Source organism: Electrona antarctica (genome assembly GCF_951216825.1).
Source record: "Electrona antarctica genome assembly, chromosome: 12".
NCBI classification, from domain to species: domain Eukaryota; kingdom Metazoa; phylum Chordata; class Actinopteri; order Myctophiformes; family Myctophidae; genus Electrona; species Electrona antarctica.
This window is the reverse complement of record NC_136793.1, coordinates 45,263,912-45,281,577: the sequence shown is the minus strand read 5'-3', so window position 1 is coordinate 45,281,577 and position 17,666 is coordinate 45,263,912. Positions and strand designations below refer to the sequence as shown.

The window sequence follows — 17,666 nt, the reverse complement described above, 5'->3', positions numbered from 1 at the left end:
AAAAAAATATATATATATATATATATATATATATATATATATATATATATATATTAAACTCACTGACAAAAGATTTTTACACATTTGAAAACTTTGTGAAACACGAGTAGCCTACTTTCTACTACTATCCCAATACAGTATACCTAATATTTTCTACCTTTACTTATGGTAATACATTTTGAATTCTGGACTTGTAAGTCTATTTTAGTTGCAGTATTGATACTTAAAGTACATTTTAAGTACATTTAAAGTACAATGAGTAAATAAATCATGATCGAGTCCCAGAAGCTCTGTGGAGCCACGGCATTAGTAGTCTCTCAAGACTGACAGGGGGCGCTGTTTTTCCTTTGCCAATGATTTCCCGTGTTGAACTGCATTAGAATGAAGCAGTTTGTCCCAATCTACTGTCCGTAGCAAAAACAAAACACGGAAGCAGGAGTGGTCGACCGACTCAGTCAGTCAGTTTAGTTGGCTCGATGTTAGATCATTGAACAATTATTCAAACTTAATCAAATCCTTCTATTTAAAGGACTGTTAACGCAATGGAACAATGTAAATACTTAAAGGGCTGGTAGCAACGCATCGCTATATTGAATCTATAATGAATCATTGTGTCGTTTAGAGAGAAACGGAACACCGCAGCTAAATGCTTAGCCAATAAAATAGTGATCAATTATTGAAAATGTTGGAGAACATGTTCCGAACTGGCTTTCTGATCAGGACGACACACACGGTCCTGACCTGGGTTATAACTTTAATACTGTTTTTACACAACACGGGTAAGTCATGATGATGCGAGGCTAAATACAAGCCATTATTATTATTATTACATGGACATAATGTATTAGCATCGGTTCAGACTTCAGACCAGTGGTTTTAACCGCTTTTCATATCAAGGCCCATTATCTTTTCGCCATTTGAGCCACGGACCCCCATTTGATGACATTTTAGCCTCTCACTGCTCTCAGACCCAAAAATATGTTGTTATTGTTGCATAAAGATTTTGTCCACGCCATTTTGTCCATAGAAGAGATGACCTGTAGGCAAAATAACAATTATTCTACATTCTGTAAACCTTTGGTTTCCATTTACGCTCTCAAGAGTTAAAGATCTAATAAGGGTCCATTTGGTTACCAACTCTCCATCATTTAGCTGGGGACCACCTGGAACCCCCTCAAGGACCACGTGGTGGTCCCCGGACCACTGGTTGAAAACCACCATGCCGGCTTGTGATGAACATGTTAGTCATATTTTTGTCAGGGACTTACCAAAAATTTGTATGCACTGGAAAACACATGTGGGTGGCATTTCTTTTTTTTAAAACAATGTTTTATCATATTGGAAAACTATTGGTGGAGAGGTTTTGTCTAACCCATGTTATCCTTAGCTGTGATTGGACCATAGCAGTTTTGGGAGGGGCTTAGCTATAGGTCAATAAGGGCCTTTCTCGGCCCCACCCCTCTCCCATTTGTTTATATTGTGTTTAGGATCCAAGATGGCCTCAGCACCAGGAGGGGGCGGGCGGAGGTGAGCGGGTGGGGTCGACATATGCCCTTACTGGGCTGCGTTCACACATTCAAGACACCTGTCTTGTGTTTGTCTTGTGTCTGTGTTTAATGGCGCTCCAATGCATTTCCAATGGAAGCCCATATGGTTTGACCAAACATTTTGTTTGATGGGGGGGAGGGGGGCAGAACACATCCATCAAAGCTGTGTTCAGACACAAGTCAGGTGTCAGACACAAGGCAAGTGTCTTGAATGAAGCCCAGTGAGGGCATATGTCGACCCCACCTCCGCCCCAAGGACTGTCTAAAGAGGACGAGACGCAAAGACTGTACGGGCGACGCCATCATCGCCATGTTGCTCACATGGTGCTCCATGGAAGGAAAGAAACAGTGCAGTTGAGACCAGGAAGTTGGACATGACAAATCATAGATATGGCACAAATGGCCCAGCAGATGGCGTGATGCCAATGAAAGGAGAGATGCTTGTACATATGTCACGTCCGACCAACATTACTGTCTGTGTGATGATCCATGCTGGGACTTACTTGCTGTTAAAACGTAAAAAAAAAAGTAAAATGCAATGACGTGACATGATATGTACAAGCATATCTCAGTGGCATCACGCCATCTGCTGGGCCATTTGTGCCATATCTATGATTTGTCATGTCCAACTTCCTGGTCTCAACTGCGCATGTTTCTTTCCTTCCATGGAGCACCATGTGAGCAACATGGCGTCGCCCGTACGGTCTTCGCGTCTCGTCCTCTTTAGACAGTCCTTGCTCCGCCCCACCCCCTCCTGGTGCTGCGGCCATCTTGGATCCTAAACACAATATAAACCAATGGGAGAGGGGTGTGGCCCGAGAAAGGCCCTTATTGCGTTCAGACGATTACCGGTATGTAACAATCGTGACTGAGGCCCGTTACCTGTATGGTTGCATTTGTTGTAGATCTGCGGCGCTGTGAAGAGCACGGAGAGTTGCTGCAGCCCATTCTGTTCTCGCTGCTCGTGCTGCTGTCGGTGATGCTGTACTTCACCGTGTCTCTGATGGACCCGGGGTTCGTTCTCACAGACACCGTCAAGGTAGGTTCTGATCACTGTTGGTCATAGTCTCTTGAGTAGTTTTCCTTTTTAGTTTTAGTTACATTTTAGTCACCCGGAAATTCCGGAATGTTTTAGTGTTAGTCTAGTTTTAGTCGACTAAGTGCCATGCCATTTTAGTTGACTAAATCTACAGTTGATTTAGTCGATTAAAATGTATTTTGGCGGGCCTTGATGCCGTTATAATGACTGATTTCACACTTGCTGAAAATAGCCGATCTACAACGCCGCGTTGTGAGCTTGTAGATCTGCTATTTTTCAATAGCTAAATTATAACATAATGTTTAAAACACCAAAAGGGGTTCCTGCCCAAAATGGGTTAATAATATAAACTATGATGATATGATGGATTTAAATGATGCCGTTTTTTTTGAAAAATATATCTTTTTAAATTGGCAAACTATCTAGAAAAAAAGCCTGGGACCTAAGGAAAAAAGCACTGTACAGCCAGTAAGGGCTGTTTTGTTTTGTTTATTTTTGTTTTGTTTTGTTGTACTCCTGTTGAGTAGACCAGGGGTTCTCAACCCGTGGGTCGCGACCCCTCGGGGGGTCGCCAAATTAGTTTGGGGGGTCCCCAAATTATTTTTTATTTTTTTCACGGTTTTTCAAAAATAGCAGACCTACAAGCTCGGCGCGCTATGAGCTTGTAGATCTGCTATTTTTCAATAGCTAAATTATAACATAATGCTTAAAACACCAAAAGGGGTTCCCGCCCAAAATGGGTTAAGGTTATTGTAGCAGTCAATTTATATTGACTGGGTCGGGAGGGGGCGGGGCGGGGTCCCGAGACATTGCCAAAGCATTTCCGGGGGTCCCCGGCCAAAAACGTTGAGAACCCCTGGAGTAGACGATCAGCATTACTGGTAACCAGTGTAAAAAGACTCGGAGGCGTATCTACAATAAGGCGAGGGCAGGCGCCCGCCTGTCCAAATCCATTTCTGGCCTGGCCAAAAAAAGACGACAAAAACAAGACCTGAGAACTATTAGTGGACAGCTGATTGGCCGTTGCGGTAGAGCGCGACCCTCAATCACCCATTGTAATGTAAATGCATGCCTTTCAGCCTTTGTATCCTACTCGTCTGGCAGGTATATCTCTTTGAAAACCTTTAGTGCTAAGAGTGTGCGCGGGGAGACGACAATTAACACTTATCTTGCCTGTCCAAAACGTAATTCCTGGATACGCCACTGAAAAGACGTGTATATCCGAATAATTGTAACTGTATGAAAAGGTGTCATATAATCCCATGAGGGATGGGCCACGAGGTGACATGACACTTAAATAAAGCCATTCATTCATTCATTCATTCATTGTACACTCTGAGCGATGCAAAGAAATTACATAGGATTTCACAGTGTGTTAACCCATTTAGGCCTGACGCCAAAATTTAAAAAATGTCTTCTAAAAGTTGAAAATTTTCTGAAAAAAACTCATGTTTCTATGTCAATGGTGCTCAATATTTCATGTCAAGGACCCCAAACATGATGTGTAATTGGGCCACCGACCCCCATCTGAAAATATGTTGTTCCAGGAACCCCTCAGAAGCAAAGATTCACTCTGAAAGAATATACATTAAAAGATTTGAGCCACATTTTCAAGATTTTTCAAAAATAGCAGACCTACAAGCTCGTAGCGCGCCACTTGGTGGCGCGCTATGAGCTTGTAGATCTGCTATTTTTCAATAGCTAAATTATAACATAATGTTTAAAACACCAAAATGGCTTAATGGATTGTGGTTTGGACTGTGGATAAAGATGACCCACATTTGCCTTTTTGCCCCCCCCCCCCACACACACACACAGAGCCCTCAAGGGTTGAGCGAGGAGTTGGAGGTGATGATACCCCAGTCCACCCCGAGGCTGCGTCGCTGTGGCTATTGTCTATTACAGGTATCTGCTTTCACAGTTATTGGTCTCTATCAGTGTCCATTTGGAAAGAAAATACCAAACTGTCACCAGACAGACAGACAAAATGCAGCTAAAAGTTAATCGTGTGTGTGTGTGTGTGTGTGTGTGTGTGTGTGTGTGTGTGTGTGTGTGTGTGTGTGTGTGTGTGTGTGTGTGTGTGTGTGTGTGTGTGTGTGTGTGTGTGTGTGTGTGTGTGTGTCACAATCTGTAATGCATATGGATCAGATATTGAACCATAAAAAAAAAAAAAAAAAAAACATTTTATTTCTCTTAGGCCCCATTTACACTGGCAGACAAATCTAGCCTGAATCAGATCTGTGCCACATCGAGATTGAAATCTGATTGGTTTAAATGAGTCCAACATGTCACATGACTCATTTAAACAAATCAGATTCCAGTCTGGATTTGTCTGCCAGTGTAAATGGGTCCTTATAAGCCCAAACCGCACCAATGGGTCGAGACGCAAACAAAACGCTTTTAGCGTTCGTCCTGTTGCACGTCGTCGGCGCATGGTGGCACACGAGTCCACCCGAGTGATTAACTACATGCGTCTACTCGCAACCGTTTGGCTGCCAGGAGTTGCATAGCGACCCATTGGTGTCATGGTGTGGTTTGGGCTTTACATATAATATGAGCAATGAGGAATTACTTTCTTGATAAAAAAAAACACATGCTCCCCCCCCACCCCCCCTATTTCTCTCTCTCTGTCTCTGTCTCTCTCTTTGTCTGTCTGTCTGTCTCTCTCTCTCCGTCTCTCTCTGTATCTCTCTCTCTTTATGTCTGTCTGTCTCTCTGTATCTGTCTCTCTCTGTCTCTCTCTCTCTCTTTATGTCTGTCTGTCTCTCTGTATCTGTCTCTCTCTGTCTCTCTCTCTTTATGTCTGTCTGTCTCTCTGTATCTCTCTCTCTCTCTCTCTCTCTCTCTCTCTCTCTCTTTATGTCTGTCTGTCTGTCTGTCTGTCTCTCTGTATCTCTCTCTCTGTCTCTCTCTCTCTCTGTCTCTCTCTCTTTATGTCTGTCTGTCTCTCTGTCTCTCTGTCTCTCTCTGTCTCTGTGTCTGTCTCTCTCTCTCTGTCTCTCTCTCTCTCTCTCTCTCTCTCTCTCTCTGTCTCTCTCTCTGTCTCTCTCTGTCTCTCTCTCTGTCTCTCTCTCTCTGTCTCTGTCTCTCTCTCTGTCTCTCTCTCTCTCTCTCTCTCTCTCTCTCTCTCTCTCTCTCTCTCTCTCTCTCTCTCTCTCTGTCTCTTTATGTCTGTCTCTCTCTCTCTCTCTCTCTCTCTGTCTCTCTGTGGAGCAGCAGCCTATGCGAGCCAGGCATTGCCAGACGTGTAAGCACTGCGTGCACCGCTTCGACCACCACTGTCCGTGGATCGAGAACTGCGTGGGCGAGAGGAACCACCGCTGGTTCATCGTTTACCTGACGGTGCAGCTGGTCGCTCTGCTCTGGGCTCTTCACATAGCGCTGTACGTATATGTGGGGAGAGAACAATACCGTATGTATTCACACGGTGGCCATTTTGATCTAGCGTCATATTTTGCGGGTCGGAAAGAAATTGGACGGCGTGTGAATATGGTGAAACATTGCAATTCATCGTTTCCATGTTGGAAAATGTTCATACATTCAAAATAGCAGGAATGGCAGATCTACAAGCTTACCGGTTTGGTGGTTCCGGCCTGACCATGACGTGAAGTTTTTGGAGCCATTTTGGAAAGAACTTGGGGCCTCTTCCCTATACTTCCTTCACAGGTGTTACCGCTGATACTAATGAAGGCTCTGTTCCATTCTGGTCAAACAGAGTCCAGGGTGCTGCTGTTGTTGCTTGTTGACTCACTGGAAACACTCTGCTACACCAGTGGGTCTCAAAGTGTCCTTGAGTGGGTTCCAAATGGCCCCGTACGGGTGTGTAACTCTTGAGAGTGTACAAATGGACGGGCCCTTACGGGTCCATTTGTACACTCTCTGAGTTATGGGGGTCCTTGAAATTAAAAGGTTTGAGAACCACTGCACGCTAAATGGAACAGAGCCTTAATTAGTATCATCAGTAACACCTGTGAAGGAAGTAGGGATTAGGGAAGCGGCCGGAAGTAGGGAGAGTTCATATGGCCCATTGGTATGCCTCCCAGGATACATACCTTACAGCAGTGGTTCCCAAACCTTTTCATGTCAAGGACCCCCAAATTGACACTAATTAGCCCGCGGACCCCCATTTGAAAATATATGCCAGAGACCACCAATAAGAGAAGATTTTTTCTTTTTACGGCTCTAGCAGTGATTCTCAACTCGTTTAATTTCAAGGACCCCTACTTTGACATGAATTAGGCTACAGACCCCCATTTAATGGCATTTCCATTAGGGATGCACCAAAAGGGAAATTCTTGGCCGAAACCGAATATAGGAAATATGCGAATATCCGAATATGATTAATATTATATATCTTTTTTCCTACCATTGCTGTCATGGCCATACCTTAAAGCTACCTGATTTATGGCAAAATAAATGGTTATGGCAAAACTTAACTTAAATAATAATCACTATTATGGGTCCATAAAACATATTTTATTCAGCTCTTTTGAATGCATTAATTCGGTGATATATTTTCTGCCTATTCGGGCCGAAACCGAATAGGCCGAAAATGCATTTTTTTAGCCATTTTCTGCCAAATATTTTCTGCGTTAAGTGTTCACATTTGGTTCCATTTGTACACTGAGTTACAGACCCATATAAGGGTCCATTTGGTTCCTAACTATCATTTAGCCGGGGGGGACTCCCAGGAACCACTTGCCCCCCCCCCCCCCCCCCCCCTATACATACTAATGTTCTTTTGTTCGTGTGTGTGTGTGTGTGTGTTCTTGTCGACAAGGACGGGCATTTCGCCCGCCGCCACGTGGCGGGCGTGGCTGGGCCTCAACGGCGTCCTGGCAGCGGCGCTGGGCCTCCTGGGTGTGTTCTCGGCGGTGGCGGCCATGCTGCTGGGCTGCCACCTCTACCTGGTGTCCGTCAACGCCACCACCTGGGAGTTCATGTCGCGCCACATTTATGGGTGGGGGTGGGGGTGGGCGGGATAGATCAGAAATCGATCTACAAGCTGCTAACACGTGATGATCCGTTTGTTGTTAGCTTGTAGATCTGTTCTTTTTTGTCACGGGAACACCTTCACTCGAGTCTGTCTTGGTGCGCCGATGGCACACGTTTAAGAGCCTCATTATTGGACTATGATTTCTGTAGGCCTCGGAATGCTTGGGAAAAGTTATGGAAAATGTTTGAAAATGAATTGTGTGTGAACTCTGTATACAATGGCATCGTAGTGTCTGCTCCAACCTGCTTTGAACCATCGCTGTCCTTGGATAGAGGCAGCTATCACAGCGCACAGAGCGCGTTTTTCTAAATGTTGCTCAAATTAAATCTCATCTCAAGTGAAGACCGTGTGCGGGATTCTTTCTCATTGGCTAGGCCCTACAATTACGATGCAGGGAATTATTTTGGGTAATTCTGATTTCCGGTTTGGTGGTTCCGGCCTGACAACATGACGTGAAGTTTTTGGAGCCATTTTGGAAAGAACTTGGGGCCTCTTCCCTATACTTCCTTCACAGGTGTTACCGCTGATACTAATGAAGGCTCTGTTCCATTCTGGTCAAACAGAGTCTAGGGTGCTGCTGTTGTTGCATGTTGACTCACTGGAAGCACTCTGCTACACCAGTGGGTCTCAAAGTGTCCTTGAGTGGGTTCCAAATGGCCCCGTACGGGTGTGTAACTCTTGAGAGTGTACAAATGGAACCAAATGGACGGGCCCTTACGGGTCCATTTGTACACTCTCGGAGTTATGGGGGTCCTTGAAATTAAAAGGTTTGAGAACCACTGCACGCTAAATGGAACAGAGCCTTAATTAGTATCATCAGTAACACCTGTGAAGGAAGTAGGGATTAGGGAAGCGGCCGGAAGTAGGGAGAGTTCATATGGCCCATTGGTATGCCTCCCAGGCTACATACCTTACAGCAGTGGTTCCCAAACCTTTTCATGTCAAGGACCCCCAAATTGACACTAATTAGCCTGCGGACCCCCATTTGAAAATATATGCCAGAGACCACCAATAAGAGAAGATGTTTTTTTAACGGCTCTAGCAGTGATTCTCAACTCGTTTAATTTCAAGGACCCCCAGTTTGACATGAATTAGGCTACGGACCCCCATTTAATGGCATTTCTATTAGGGATGCACCGAAAGGGAAATTCTTGGCCGAAACCGAATACCGAATATAGGAAACAGTTGGCCGAATATCCGAATATGATTAATATTATATATATTTTTTCCTACCATTGCTGTCATGGCCATATACCTTAAAGCTACCTGATTTATGGCAAAATAAATGGTTATGGCAAAACTTAACTTAAATAATAATCACTATTATGGGTCCATAAAACATATTTTATTCAGCTCTTTTGAATGCATTAATTGTCTCCACCAGGCCGAAGGCATGGGGAGAGAGTATGTTTTGCACTCCGTCCGTGTGTGTGTGTCCGTCCGTCCGTCCTTCCGTCCGTCCGTTACCAGCTAATCTCCGGCACCGTTAACCCGGTCGATGCCAAACTTTGCACACACACACTCCCTGGATGCCAACGATGAACCTCTGCCCCACATTTTCCAGAACGGCCTGTTATAGCGCCACCATGAGGCAGCTTTTCACATTTTTTACCTAAAACTGCACCGACCTGCGTGAAACGTTGCATGCACACTCCCTAGAGGCCAAGGACAAACCTTTGACCTGCATTTTCCGCATCTGCCTTTTATAGCGCCACCAGGAGGCCCACTTTTGTAAAACACATTTTTGGATATTACTCCTCACAAATCGTTACACAGTATCTCTATGGTCATGTGCTCAAGTCGGATCTGTCCGATATTTCATATTCCATCCTAATTGGCTATAATTGGCTTTCACAGTTTGCAAGATTGCCCCGTTTTGAACAAAAGCCTCAAATCATGAACGCAGCATGCAATTTACGTGAAATCTTTCACACATTTTCTTACTAGGCTGAGGAATATATCCCACGCTTTTCACATTGGCCTGTTATAGCGCCACCAACAGGTTGATTTGTGTTCCTCATAAAAATGAAGAAAACTGTTGCAAAAAACAAACATGTTTATATTACTCCTAAACATTTTGCCAAAGATCTCACACAGTCCTATCCTCCTGGTGGAGACCTGTGCCCAGAAGGGCACTTTTTCTAGTTCGGTGATATTTTTAGCCATTTTCTGCCGAATATTTTCTGCGTAAGTGTTCACATTTGGTTCCATTTGTACACTCTGAGTTACAGACCCATATAAGGGTCCATTTGGTTCCTAACTATCATTTAGCCCGGGGGGGACTCCCAGGAACCACTTGCCCCCCCCCCCCCCCCCCCCCCCCCATAGATACTAATGTTCTTTTGTTCGTGTGTTCTTGTCGACAAGGACGGGCATTTCGCCCGCCGCCACGTGGCGGGCGTGGCTGGGCCTCAACGGCGTCCTGGCGGCGGCGCTGGGCCTCCTGGGCGTGTTCTCGGCGGTGGCGGCCATGCTGCTGGGCTGCCACCTCTACCTGGTGTCGGTCAACGCCACCACCTGGGAGTTCATGTCGCGCCACCGCGTCTCCTACCTGAAGAACGCCGGCGACGACGAGAACCCGTTCGACCGCGGCGTGGTCTGCAACCTGTGGGACTTCTTCTGCGTCTGCCGCACGGTCGTCTGGGAGCACGCCTACAACAGGAACAGCCACACTCCCGTCTGATTTATTTATTGTTGTTGTTGTTGTTATTATTAACCCATTTTGGTTCCCGTCCCAAAATCGGTTAAAGGGGAAAACCACCCATTTTCAACATTTTACTATGTCATTAATATACCTTAGAGCTGGAAATAATAATAAAGTCCTCCCATTTTGTGTTTCCTAGAACTGTAATTATGAAAAAAATCATTAACATGGTGAAACACATCTTGATGACATCATCAAGATGTGTTTCACCATGTGTTTCACCCTCTAGTTCTAGGAAACACAGAATGGGGGAACTTTTTTATTATTTCCACACAACAGCTCTAAGGTACATTAATGACATAGTAAAATGTTGAAAATGAGTGGAATGCCCCTTTAAGGCCTATTCATACTCTTCCGGTTTGAGGATGGAGCCCTCCTATGAGGCACCAGTGTTGTTTTTGACAGCAAATTTTAGTTTTAGTCATAGTCTCTTGAATGGTTTTCATTTAGTTTTAGTCACATTTTAGTCACCTGTAATGTTTTAGTGTTAGTCTAGTTTTAGTCGACTAAATACCATAAGATTTCAGTCGACTAGATCTACAGTTGATTTGGTCGACTAAAATGTGTTTTGGCGGGCCTTGATGCCGTCGTAATGACTGGATCCTTTGTCCACTAGCCCCTTCCTAACATTTTAGTCTCGTTTTTATTTGTTGACGAAATTGTCAATACATGTAGTCTTAGTTTTAGTCGTCACAGCTTAGTTTTCATTTGGTTTCCATTAGGTTTCGTCAGTGAAAAAAAAGGTAGTCGACGAACATTTTTCATCTTAGTTTTAGTCGACGAAATCAACACTGCTGCCCAACCAAGGGGACCGCCCACCAATCGGTGAACGACGTGATAGCCCCAGAGTGAAAGAACGGAGAGATGTGTCGGGATCCACGGTGATAGCTGATCACCGCGGCGAGTGACGGAATGTTGTCGTTTTCTAACCTTAAAAAAGAAAAACTACACCTCGGTGATAAGCTATCACCTCAATTGCGCCTTTATTCATACTCCAGTTTTAGGTGATAAGGTGACCACCGAAACGGTGGTTTAGTAAAAAAATCACACCCGTGTGAACTGAGTGGTGTAAGGTCTTATATGGCCTGTCTGACGTAATGAAATCATGTCTGACGTAATGAAATCACACCCGGGTGAACAGGGTGAACATAGCAACCATGCTCATTTTTTCTGCACTAACAAAGCCAGTTGTAGGAAATCACACCCGGGTGAACAGGGTGAACATAGCAACCATGCTCATTTTTTCTGCACAACAAAGCCAGTTGTAGGAGTGGTTTACACCACTCAAAAAACAAACAAGAGAGATGTGTTTAGGTGAGCGGTGAGTCTCTTAACCACCGCGGCTCGGTGACGTCATGTTGTAGTTTTAGTAAAAACAAGAGAGATGTGTTTGGGTGAGCGGTGAGTCTCTTAACCACCGCGGCTCAGTGACGTCATGTTGTAGTTTTAGTAAAAACAAGAGAGATGTTATTGTGTGAGCGGTGAGTCTCTTAACCGCCGCGTCTCAGTGACGTCATGTTGTAGTTTTCGGTGGTCACCGTATCACCGAAAAGTGGAGTATGAATAGGCCTTATCCTCAGACAACGTGTCTGTTGGTGTCTGAAAAGCCGTGCGAACAAAGTCCATTTGCCGCCACATAATATGGTTCATGTAAACAAGCCACTGGTTCCCATGTGTGGGTCGCGGGACACATTTTTATGGGTCCCTATACATTTTTTGTTTTTTAATTAATTATCAAAACAATTTCCGAAAACAATCCCAGAAAAGCTACATTTTATTTCCATAGGAAAAAAAAGAAAGGGAAGACAAATGTGTGTGGCGTGGGGGAGGGGGCAGGGGGTGGGGGGGGTGGATCAGAAATCGATCTACAAGCTGCTAACACGTGATGATCCGTTTGTTGTTAGCTTGTAGATCTGTTCTTTTTTGTCACGGGAACACCTTCACTCGAGTCTGTCTTGGTGCGCCGATGACACACGTTTTAAGAGCCTCATTATTGGACTATATGATTTCTGTAGGCCTCGGAATGCTTGGGAAAAGTTATGGAAAGTGTTTAAAAATTAATTGTGTGTGAACTCTGTATAAAATGGCATCGTAGTGTCTGCTCCAACCTGCTTTGAACCATCGCTGTCCTTGGATAGAGGCAGCTATCACAGCGCGTTTTGTTTTTTAGCTGCGTTTCTCCATATAGATGTGGAAAACAATACATGGAATTACACTGGATAATTAACATCTATCAACAATCTGCATAATTAATTATCTATTACAAAAAAACAAAAAACGAAATCTGCCATATTGGTGTTTCTCCATCGGTTTTCCGAAAAACGCGCCCAGTGTCCAACCACCTTTATTGTTCGTTATATTGGGGACAATAAAATACGACACTAATATTGGTTTTCTATACGGTCTGTTTTAGTGCTGCACGAAAAATCGCTGAAATGAAGATGATTATTATTTGATTAATCACCATTCTTAATGATTAATTGATGATCTTTGGTGGAAAGACGTTTTCTTTTTTTCTTCGTGTTTATCAGTGTCATATCTCTGGTCATATATGCTATGTAATGGCCTCCTGTGTGATTGTATTGTGCCGCCGTGAGGCCTGTGGACGGGGAGGTGGGTTGTTGTACAATGTTCTCACTCACCGGCGTTGTGTAATGACCAGATGAGGGCAAGGTGCAACAGCTTACCAAATGAGATGCCAAGTTTCACAACAATTACTTATTCATTGTGAAACACTTTTTTATTTATTTTTTCTAAAAAACCTTATGTTTCTGTATCAGTGGTGCTCAATATTTCATGTCAACTATATGTAAAATGCCTCCGTCCCCCCCCCCCCCCCCCCCCCATCTGAAAATATGTTGTTCCAGGGACCTCCTCAGAAGCAAACATTTGAGTTAAAATGTTCATTCTGTAATAATATATATTCAAAGATTAGAGGCACATTTTCACAATTTTTTCAAAAATAGCAGACCTACAAGTTTATAGTGTGGCACTCGGTGGCGCGCTATGAGCTTGTAGATCTGCTATTTTTCAATAGCTAAAGTATAACATAATGCTTTAAAACACCAAAAGGGGTTCCCGCCCAAAATGGGTTAAATGACTTCAGATTCATTTCGATCGTGTGCCCTAATTGTTTGTAGTTAATTCATGTGCTGTAGTTTTGATATAGTTGATTAGGTTGTCTGATATGGATTTTTCAATGCCAATATCACCCTTTATCAGCCTTCTGATTGGTCCCTGACTGACTAACCAGCATGACTCTTTCTGCCTTGTTCCGCCCTGGTTCCGCCTTGTTTATGTTGAATTTGCTAAAACATCTTTTTGGGAAAAAAACTAAAAACAAACGTATGATATGCCCAGTCACCATGCTGCACCTGTGATCTTCCTTTTTACTGACACCAAGTTTAAAACAAGAATTGAGTGCACGGAATATCAGAAGTAAAGGAAACTGAAAAACATGTTATTTCAATGGTAGTGGATGGAGAGAGAGGATTTTTGTCCAACCACGAAACGGCAACCAATGAGTGCGAAGAGGGGCAGAACCACGGGCGGGACTTGACAAAGGGTGAATTATCATACAGGAAGTCGCCGAGGCTAGGTTTAGAGAGTAGTGCTTGAAATGTACTTTTTTTTTTTTGTGTGTTTAAAAAAAATATAGATGTGGAAAACAATACATGGAATTACACTGGATAATTAACATCTATCAACAATCTGCATAATTAATTATCTATTAAAAAAAATGAAATCTGCCATATTGGTGTCCATGTAGACTATAGAGCGTCGCAGACGAGCGGGCCGGAAGAGAATTTCTCATTAATTTTTTTTCCCATAGACGTATCAGAAAGTATTTATTCAAAGACCTCGACTCGACTCATTAGTGGTTTCACCAGGCTAACAACTCATGACAATAAACACACAAAATTGGGTGGGCCAAACAAATAATTAGAAGAAGAAAAAGGGCAGGGTGCATCACCTTTTTTGTTGTTGTTTTTCTTCTTTCTAATTATTTGTTCGGCCCAAAATAATTAGTGTGGTCCAGACTATTGTTATTGTAAATTTGGATACTTTGCCGCACTACTCCTCCCACAGTTTTTGCCGCACACACTCGAGCCATATGTCAAATCGACCGGCTTCATCGGGAATCGTGTGCTTGCTCATTGCTAAGAGATCCGTTGTATAGTTTAATTGATGATTAATTAATTAGTTCTCCATAGACTTATAATGGGGAAGCCCACTTTATGTTTTGGCTTATAACTCTAACAAAATTATGTTTGCCCTGGATTCCTTGGGTCATGCCGCATCTCCCCATATAGGCCACGCCCATTTGCGTCAGGATAGATTTTCCGCCATTTTGAATTTTCTTCAAAACACACTTTTATTTTCTGATTCTACAGATTTTGTCCGAATCTCACATAAATCGGTACACATGATCTCTGGACCTATCGGACCGTGTTTACATTTTTTTCAGATTTTTTTTTTGTCCGTATCGTTCGGCCTTAATCGTCGTCCGAAGTTAGTGGGAGGGGCCTATTTTACAAAAAATGCCTAAAATCACGAACGGAATGTCCAATCCATCCCAAATTTGAATCAGATGTCGCGGGTGGTTTAATCAACCAAAAGCCAAAAGCGATTCCATTTTCATCCATAGGGGGTGCCGCAAATGCGAAAAATTTAACCGTTTCTTGCAGAAAAATGATTTTTGGGGGGATAAATCCCCTCCGAATTACTTACGCATGATCGCAGGGGTGACGCAACATTGTAATTGGCTGGCAATATCAGTGGGGAGGGGCATATGTAAGCCACTGCGGCAACCACACTTTGCAATTTTTTTAAATTGCGACCTTTCTAGTTGTTTATTGTCATGATTTGTCACCTTCCGAGTTGGCTTTGTCCGAGGCTTAAAACCCATTTTGGGCGGGAACCCCTTTTGGTGTTTTAAACATTTATAATTTAGCTATTGAAAAATAGCAGATCTACAAGCTCATAGCGCGCCACTCGGCTTGTACGTAGGTCTGCTATTTTAGAAAAATCGTGAAAATGCGGCACAAATCTTTGAATATATATTCTTTCAGAAGACCTTTTTTTTTAATTTCGACGTCAGGCCTAAATGGCTTAAGCCCTAACCACACCAAATAGGGTCGAGACGGTTTTAGCGTTAACTCCTTCATGCAAACGTTTGGACCCAAGGAGTTGCATGGTGACCCTTTGGTGGGGTTAGGGCTTTAAATAAATACTTTCTGAAACGTCTATGGGAAAGAATGAACAAGGAATTCTCTTCCGTAACCGCTGATATATCAGGTCAATGTGATATATCAGGTCAATGTGATATATCAGACTACCTCTAGTGATGCCAGCCAATTATTGACATCGTTGGAGAGATTAACCCATTTAGGCCTGACCTCAAAATTTTAAAAAAAATCTAAAAAAATATTTTCACGTTTTTCAAAAATAGCAGACCTACAAGCTCGTAGCGCGCCGCGCGCTATGAGCTTGTAGATCTGCTATTTTTCAATAGCTAAATTACAACATCATTTTTAAAACACCAAAAGGGGTTCCCGCTCAAAATGGGTTAATTTCGCAGTGATTCTGTTGTGACAACCTCCTATGCACTTTAGTTTAAGATCCATGTTTGATACAAATGTCACGTTTTGCACTGGGTTTGTTTGTTCATTTTCTTTTTCTTTTATTCGACTCAAAGGATACAATAAACACTAATCTTTATTAGTATACAGTATACATATGTATTGGCCTACATTCCTAGTTGGGACGCACCACATACAACATACATTCACATGGCAATGTGTCATATTTTTTCAGCAGCAGAAACCTAAAGTGCTACTCTAGCTAAATTATTACCTGTAATAACGATAGCTTGCTTGGTTTTAGACCAGTGGTTTTCAACCCTTTTCACATCAAGGACCATTACTTTATTTGGTATTTGAGCCACGGACCACCGTTTGGTGACAATGAATTAACCTCTCAGACCCAAGACTATTGTGTCCACAATTCCATGCTGTATTGATGTTGGTACCATTAGGAGAGATAACAGGCTCTCCCTCAAGGACCACTGGTGGTCCCCGGACCACTGGTTGAAAACCACTATTTTAGACTATGGGCCCGGTACCTTACCTTATCCCTAAACTTTTCTTCTATTTAAAAGAACATTTTTTTTAAATAGTCCAAATAGCCAATCTACAAGCTCACAAGGTGTTGATGTAGATCGGCTAACAAAAAAAAAAGCCAAAGAAGTTTAGGGTACTATAGTTTTAAGTAAGGCGACGAAACCGACGAAAATAGGACCCTGGTACTCTTATCCAGAGTGGTCTACAATGACCAAAGGGGCAGTAGTGGAAATTTAATACAGTACATTTACTTAAGTACATAAGTACTCTACTACTTTAGCAGATCCAAATATCGTACTTTTACTCCACCAACATTCATTTGAAAACATACTTTGGCCTCACTCAGACCTTTAAAACATTGATGCATGCTTGTTGTATGAATGTTGTGAGTGTCATGGCCGCCCCAATGCATTTCCAATGGAAGTCACATGGTTTGTAGTCCACATTTTGGACTACAAGCTGTTGTATGGCTTTCGGCTGTGTTTCGACTGCGCCCCTCCCCCTCATACAACACAAATGTTGTGTCAAACCATGTGACTCCCATTGGAAATGCATTGGGGCAAGCTGTGTCACACCCTTTGTATACAACAAGCATACAGCAATCTGTTGCGACCGTGTGAGTGAGGCCATAGTAGATCTGGATCATTATTACAAAACGTACAGTAACCATTTCATACATACATTTCGGGAACCTTCGGCCTTTTGAAAATAGCCGATCTACAAGCTCACAATGCGTCGCATCGCGTCGCATTGTGAGCTTGTAGATCTGCTATTTTCAAAAGATTTTGTCATGCATTTGAAATGGGACATTTGAAATGGGACATTCTGCAATAATGAGTACCTTCTACTTTTGGTACTTTTTTAAAGTACATTTTGATACCAATACTTTAGTACTTCTACTCAAGTACATTTTAAATTCCGGACTTTTACTTGTAACAGTATTTTTTTTTGCAGTATTGATACTTTTACTTAGATAAAAACAAACTGTGAGTACCTTTTCCACCACTGCTAAAGTTCAGTGTATTGCATATGTGATACATGCGCTGTCGTGTAGATGGACACATTAGCTGCTGTGGGATTGAACCTGTGACCTTTGCGTTTATGGCAATCTCTTATACCACTCTGGTTTTCGAGGTCGAGGTTCCATAATTTTTTTCGGGCATTTGAGCCACCACGGGCGACCATTTGGTAAGATTTAGTGTCCCAAGACCTCCAAACACTAAAGAATAATTCTTTTTTCGGAACGTTGAATACGATT

The 17,666-nt window shown here is 43.0% G+C and overlaps 1 protein-coding gene across 2 annotated transcripts; it reads left to right on the top strand.

Moving 5' to 3' along the window:
* The first annotated feature begins 420 nt into the window (after window positions 1–420).
* On the top strand, window positions 421–10,392 carry LOC306933833 (palmitoyltransferase ZDHHC12-B-like). Of its 2 annotated transcripts, none has more exons than XM_079516167.1 (5): window positions 421–779; window positions 2,453–2,586; window positions 4,405–4,491; window positions 5,803–5,969; window positions 9,950–10,392. In XM_079516167.1, the coding sequence occupies exons 1-5, from the start codon at window positions 683–685 to the stop codon at window positions 10,263–10,265; spliced, it is 801 nt and encodes a 266-aa protein (XP_079372293.1). In that variant the 5' UTR covers window positions 421–682; the 3' UTR covers window positions 10,266–10,392. The 2 variants fall into 2 exon arrangements, with proteins under 2 accessions (XP_079372293.1, XP_079372292.1); XM_079516166.1 differs by lacking the exon at window positions 9,950–10,392 and adding an exon at window positions 7,367–7,924.
* The last annotated feature ends 7,274 nt before the right edge of the window (window positions 10,393–17,666 follow it).